A 7,292-nucleotide genomic window follows, 5' to 3' on the forward strand; every position below is an offset into this window, starting at 1 on the left:
GTACACGTCATCCTATTTTTGTTTGTGATGTGTCGAAGGCAGTTATGGCAGTGAAAGCTTTCAGGAAGTGCATACATCCATGTCAGCACTTTTTGACACCTGATGATACACACTATACGTGATACGCTTGGGTGAGGAGCATGCTCAGTCAGTCATAGGGGGCTAAATGCAAGTTTCTCTATGAAGAAACTCCGCTTTCGTTTGTCCCTGTTTTTTAAGGGAATTGGGACAATCATCTGCGCCCCGTGCAGGACCTGCTTGCAGCTGAGGCAAGGAGAAAACTGAGATCGTGGGGCACCAAGATGGAGCTTGCAGAGCAATTTGAAAATGGTATGGCTATTTCTCATCCTTCAGTAGCTGCCAAGGCCGAGTTGCTGGATGAGAATGTGTTATCGCTCACATCCTCCAATCTCGCAGCGAGTGTGCAATGTTTTTTTTTTATATTAAGGCAAACAACAAATAATTTTAAATAAAAAGTACAATGTAAATCTTTCTTATATTTTATATGAAGAATAAATAAATAAGCATTAAAGAAACTTAGAGCTGCACAATTCTGGATAAATTAAGAAACTTTTTTGTTTTGTCAAACTAAGATCACAATTCTGAATGACAACTAAAGGAAAAAACATGCAATTTACTAGAGGTTCTGACAAAATATTAATTGCTGCAGTCTATTTTAAATTTTTTAATTTATTTGAGTTAATTTTTTTTTTTAAATCTGTTTGGATGTATGATTCAATGACTCACTGATAAATAGGCTTGTTTCATTACTGGATGAATTAGTGTATTTGAAAGAATCTGATGAATGAAGATTCAATATCAAATACATTTTTTAACACTCACTTGTCACCACCTGGTGGTGAAACAATGTAATCGATAAGTGCGTCGTTTTCAGCACCAAGTTTCTTTCAGAAGCTGATTTGCTCAGTTTTGATTGATAACAGTGTTTATTTCTAAACTGTAAACTTTTATCTCAGTATTTCTGTGATAATTTGAATATTTGTAACACAGAAATAAAGATACTTTGTGGTTGAAAACACTGTGCAGCTGTTTATACCGACATGACACCTGCTCTCTCAAGACGAACTTTGAAGTAGATCAACTGTAAGATATAAGGAAACCATGAAACGGCCACACTGACAAGCCCTTTTTTATTCACAATCTCCTTGTCACTGGTAGGTACAGCACTAATTTTCATGTGTTTGTGTGTTCTGATTTCACGTGGCAATTGCGTATCTGAACTCCACAGAAACTTGTTTGCGTGTCACTCGTAGTGCGTCTGTTTGCGATCCAGGGATGGAGTGAGCATGAGAGTTGTTCATGCAACCAAACTTCATGTCTGTTTACATTCTAACGCATTTAAGTGAAACTATTTTCGTTTCGATATTTTTCATATTTAAAACTTGACTCTTCTGTAGTTACATTGTGTACTAAGACCAACGGAAAATGAAAAGTTGCAATTTTCTAGGCCAATATGGCTAGGAACTATACTCTTATTCCAGCATAATTAATCAAGGAACTTTGCTGCAGTACCATGGGTGCAGCAGGCGCAATGATATTACACCAACATGATGACCAACATGATCTTTTTCCTAAATGATAACGATTCGACTATTAAACATTTGACAAAAATCATACTGAAGGGTGGGGTTTAAGGGGTTAATACGATTTAAAATGTCATATATTGTCCCTTATAGCCAGTAGTATAAGAAGCCTATAAGCAAGCTTTATTGTTACTAGTTTGACATGAAATTAAAGAAAATGGAAAAGATTGTGTAGGCTTTCAAAGTACTCCCTTCACCTTGCTCTTCTTCCAAGTGAACATTTCTCTGAATCCATCACGAGTGCCACAGAGAAGTCTCCACATAGTCTCCCCGGAGTCCCAGCACCTGTTGTCCTCGTCAGCACTCCCTTTAAGTTTGGACTCACTCCTTGTACTCCTTGTCCGTTCTTGTTGTTGTTTAATGTGTGTAACGCTGTTCCATGTTCCTGGATTGTTCATTAAAGCCTGTTACATTGTGGATTTCCGTACTCGCCTCGTCTTTACAGCAGCACCCTTAACAGAAGATCAGACCAAACTGTTGGAAATCTACAAAGAAGATGGGCTTGTTCTTCATTTCAGAGATTCCTGTATCTCCCAAGTTGACTCCAGCAGAGGATTGCCTGTGTGGGCTCCGGCAGGACGGTCGCTTGCTGGAGAGGTATGTTGAGGAATTTGTTGAGATCGCTTATTTGGTGAATTGGCCAGATGCCCCGTTGAATGCCTGTTTTCTGGCGGGGTTGGATGAGGACACGATTCGTTTTGATGAACCTGCCTGTTGTTTTTCCCTAGTCGAAGCAATTCATCTGATTTTGTTTCTAAATTGTTCTGATTTTGTCATTGAGGAGGTTCTTGATCAATCGTGTAGTCCTCGTCCAGCCCCCACAGAAACACAGGCGGCCTGGCCAGTTCGCCAATCTCCGCTTTCCTCCACCTACCCCTCCAGTGGGCATTCCCCTGGTGTCCTGTCGGACCCAAATCCCCATATGGCCAAGGATAAATCCTCCGCTGGGCCCAAACGGCCAAAGAAAGAGAGGAAGAAGGCAGTCAAACAGCCCCAGTCTCCTGAGTTTTCTGCCTACGTGCAACCCCAGTCTTCTGAGTTTTCTGCCTCCGTGCAGCCCCAGTCTCCTGAGTTTTCTGCTTCCGAGCAGCCCCAGGCACCAGTCAGTGATGAGGAGGACTGGCTTATAGACTTTTGGACTGAACCTGCTCCCAGTCATCTCAATCTCACTCCTGCCTTCGCCGAGCCCGCTCCATGCCTTCACGAATCCACTCCATGCTTCAACGAGCCCGCACCAGCCCTCGCCGAGCCCGCTCCAGCCCTTGCCGCCAACGAGTCCGCTCCCGCTGCCCACGAGTCTGTTCCAAGTGTTCCCAAGTCAGCTCCAGCAGTCCACAGGCCAGCTCCGGCGGCCGACCGGCCAGCTCCAGCCGTCCACAAACCCATTCCAGCCCACGAACCAGTGGGGCAGTGTACCCGTGGGTGAGCAACATGTGGAGGAAACACATGTGGGTGGGACTCGAGACCCGCCATGGCCGCCTACAGCTCCTGACCCACCATGGCTGCCCTCAGCTCCAGACCTGCCATGGCTGCCTACAGCTCCTGACCCGCCATGGCCGCCCTCAGCTCCAGACCTGCCGTGGCTGCCTACAGCTCCTGACCCGTGTAACGAATGTAGCGGTTCGTACAGTTATTAATCAATTTATGGATGAAATATGAATATAATAATTCATAAGGTTATGAATAAATTATGATTCATATATCGACCCAACGGGGAATTAAACATATATCGTGAATCAATTACAATGAATTATAATCAATTACATATATGATTAGTTCTGGTTTAATAATTATTTAGAGAAACTGTTAGTTTGTCCAGCAAACTAAGTCCCTCACAGAATATTATAAACAAAGTTATCTGGCCATGAAAATAACCTGCTATTATAACATCAAAGCATAAAACGATCGAAAAACGTTAAAGTGACTTGGGTTTTCAGCTGAAAGAACAAACAGAACAATCGAGCATGAATAACGTTTTACTATATGCAAACTACGAATACAGAGGTTATACATCTAAATATACAAGAAAATACACACCTATGTACAAGAATAGAAGTAGAGAAGGAAAGAGAGAAGGCAAGTAGCAAACTCACAACCAGTCCTAAGCCAGCACGGAAATCAGTTTCATCATCTAAGATTGAGAAACGGCAGTATACTTGCATTGGTTGCGTGTGTCGAATTTCAGGTTAGCGCTGGTGCAGTTCGTTGGCTTCCTCCGTTCAGCGGGAAGGTTTGAACTGAGGACGAGAGTGAGTTTCGCTGGAAGATGGCGATCCCGAAGCTGAGCGCGGTGGCAGCGCGTGGTCACCGGAGAGGTCCGGGAAAAACGTGCACGAGATGCTCGTGAGACAATCGGGAGAGAACCCCAAGAGATTGTGCGTCTTTGCTTTTATGACAGATAAGCCGACACACCTCCTTGAGGTGGGGTAGCCAATAACATGGGTGCAAAGTTGGCGGGAAAGCTTTCCCTTTGTTTTTGTCTTGCAAACTCATTTGCATGATTTACAAGGTTGGATTAGTGTTCATTTTCCTTCGAAGTACTATTAAAAATAGTACAATGCATTTGTCAGCAGTGTGACATACATTATGGAATAAATCAGATGAACAGCTTTCAAAAGAATCTAGACTTGACATATAAACGAAACATGTAGAAGAAGTTATGGTTTACAGACAAAATTACATTAATAGGAATGAAACTAGAATGGCTACAGTCATTTAAACTCTAAAATCTAAACACTAGGAAGCATATATGCACTTAAAATATAGCGGGTACACTTTGGCACAGTCATATCTTGAGAATAACTGTACATACCATCTCTAGGCATGTTTGTATATGTGTGTGTGTCTGTGTGTGTGTGTGGGGTGTGTGTGTGGAATTTGTCTGGTCAGTCTCTGGCGCTGAGTTTCTTGCCCACAACCGGGGGTTGATCCTTTGATGTTCCAAAAGCTAGGAAATTGGGTCCACTGTCTTACCTCGCCCAGGCCACAAAGATGTCAAATGGGCTCATCTTTGCAGACTGGTCGGAGCCGACTTAGTGATTAACGAACACAGTTCATCAGGTTAAAAGCATTCTGAAAACTCCAAAGTTTATTGATTGTCCTGATACATGTGCATATGCTACACCCGTCATGGCCGCCCAGAGCTCCTGACCTGCCATGGCCACCTAAGACTCCTGACCTAACTCCTGGCTAATATATCGCTGCATTGTTACGGCACTAGATGGCAACAAATTACTGTTAAAACAGTATCACTGAATCATTCTTTTAGAAACAAGTGACGTCTTTATGAATCCAATGTGTGTTGAATTTGTGGTAACACTTTACAATAAGGTTCATTTGGTAACTTTAGTTAATGTATAAACTAACATGAACTAACCATGAGCAATTCATTTGTTACAGTATTTGTTAATCTTTGTTAAAGTACACATGAAATCAAAATTGACCTTATTTATTTTGTTAGCTCAAATTGCTAGTTTTGTGGTGAACAATTCATCCGTGCAAGTCAATCCACACAAAAAAATGGTTTGGCTTCGTAATATTTAATCAAAATCTGAAAATGCTCCTCCCCTCTGCAATGGTGCCCCTTCTCTGATGACATCAGTTTGACGGCATGGGTTGAAATCGCTTAAACCACTCCCCTCCAATGGTTAGTCTGCTATGAGCGAGAGATGGAGAGGAGGAGCGCTAAAGCAATATTCCGTTTCACTTAGAAATACGTCACAGCACTGGAGAAAAGTCAACTTCCGGTTCACGCAGACTTTAATGTTAGTTAATAAAAAATACCACTGTTCATATTGTTCATGTTAGTTTACAGTGCGTTAAATAATGTTAACAAGTACAACTCTTGATTTTAATGATGTATTAGTAAATGTTGAAATTAACGTTAAATATTAATGAATGCTGTAGATATGCAGTTCATTATTAGTAAATGTAGTTAATGTTAACTAATGAACCTTATTTGTAAAGTGTTAGTGAATTTGTTGAGATTAGCAGTCTGATAAACTCATTTTACAAGTATAATAAACACAAAAAGGAGTTGAGATTGTGCATTTTTTCCCCTTACTACTATTTTTATTGGTTGTTTAATATTTTTTCTTTATTATGAAAACTGAAAACAATGGAAGTTCCTGTTTCAAACTGACAATGTCTTTATTTATTTATTTATTTATTTATTTTAATTTCGCAATAAATATCGTATCATGGATTTTATATCGAGATATTATCGTATCGTGAGATTTTGATATCGTTACATCCCTATTGTTTTCTGATGAGTCCACCTTCAGTGTCTTTCCCAAATCCATGGGAGTTACAGTGTGGAGAAGCCCCAAAGAGGCTTAACACCTGGACTGTTGCATGCCCACAGTGAAGCACAGGTGTGGATCAGTGATGGTTTAAGCTGCAATATCATGGCATTCCCTACTGTGTTTGATGGGCACATCATTTCCAAGGACTACTGAACCATTCTGGAAGACCATGTGCACCTAATGGTTTAAACACTGTACCCTGAAGGGTGTGTCATGTTATCAGCATGATAATGCACCAGTACACAGAGCAAGACTTAACTTCCATGGCCTGCAGAGTCATTAGATCTAAATGTTTAGCAAGTTAATACAATGGCCAATCAAAGGTGTTTAAGTTCACTCAAAATTGAAGCTTAAATATGCAGGATGGCAGCTCTCCAGGAGCAGGGTTGGACACCCCTGATGAACATGCAGAAACTAAGAAATTATGTTAACACTTTAGTATAGGGAACACATTCACTATTAATCTTGACTTTTCCCTCAATAAACTCCTAGTTTACTGCTTATTAATAGTTAGTAAGGTAGTTGTTAAGTTTAGGTATTGGGTAGGATTAAGAATGTAGAATAAGGTCATGCAGAATAAGGCATTAATATGTGCTTACTAAGTACTAATAAACAGCCAATATTCTAGTAATATGCATGCTAATAAGCAAATAGTTAAAAGACCCTAAAATAAAGTGTTACCGAAAAGGGTACTAAAAAAGGATTTTATTTAAAAGATTAATTTACTTTAAAATGAAAATTACCCCATGATTTACCCACCCTCAAGCCATCCTAGGTGTATATGACTTTCTTCTTTCAGACAAATATAATCAGAGTTATATTAATGATCACCCTGATACTTCAAAGCTTTATAATGGCATTTATATTTTCATCAAACTCACAATACTCCTGCAGCACCTTCACGAAACCCAATTTTGGAAACCCTGACATAACGTAATGTTTAATGCACTTCATGTTTTTGATAATAAAGATTGGAATATATTTACTTATTCTTTGTATTTTAATATCAATATGGTACAAGATTATCCTATTCAATTCAATGTGATAAATGAGTTAGGTGAAAAGTAATCTTTCAGGGCATTCAGGGCAACTGTGCACAGCGGGCAATAGGCATTTAAAACGGTTAAACATCAAAGTACTATGTCAAATTCACTCCACATTTACTGCACTACAAGGTGCCGCTATAGAGCCCCTCCTCCCTGCCCATTTTCAAAGGATTACATGTGCCAAGTTTTAACATTATTCTGATGAATTTTGAAGCAAATCAGGTAAAAATAAGAGGGTGATCTCAATTTATGCTGAAAGTGACACATTTTCTGCTTCCAGTTGGTGGCGCTATGACTTTGAATCACAATAGTCACATCCATGTGATCAGCCTTGTACA

General features: G+C 40.2%; 1 protein-coding gene across 1 annotated transcript in view; it reads right to left on the minus strand.

Moving 5' to 3' along the window:
• The window catches only part of pspc1 (paraspeckle component 1), a 76,941-nt gene extending 75,074 nt beyond the window's left edge, over positions 1–1,867 (minus strand). Inside the window, exon 1 of the mRNA XM_048181453.1 lies at positions 1,802–1,867. Coding sequence (XP_048037410.1) covers positions 1,802–1,867 — 66 coding nt within the window. The remainder of the gene's footprint in view (positions 1–1,801) is intronic.
• Positions 1,868–7,292: the final 5,425 nt, after the last annotated feature.

Source organism: Megalobrama amblycephala, linkage group LG2 (assembly GCF_018812025.1).
Source record: "Megalobrama amblycephala isolate DHTTF-2021 linkage group LG2, ASM1881202v1, whole genome shotgun sequence".
NCBI classification, from domain to species: domain Eukaryota; kingdom Metazoa; phylum Chordata; class Actinopteri; order Cypriniformes; family Xenocyprididae; genus Megalobrama; species Megalobrama amblycephala.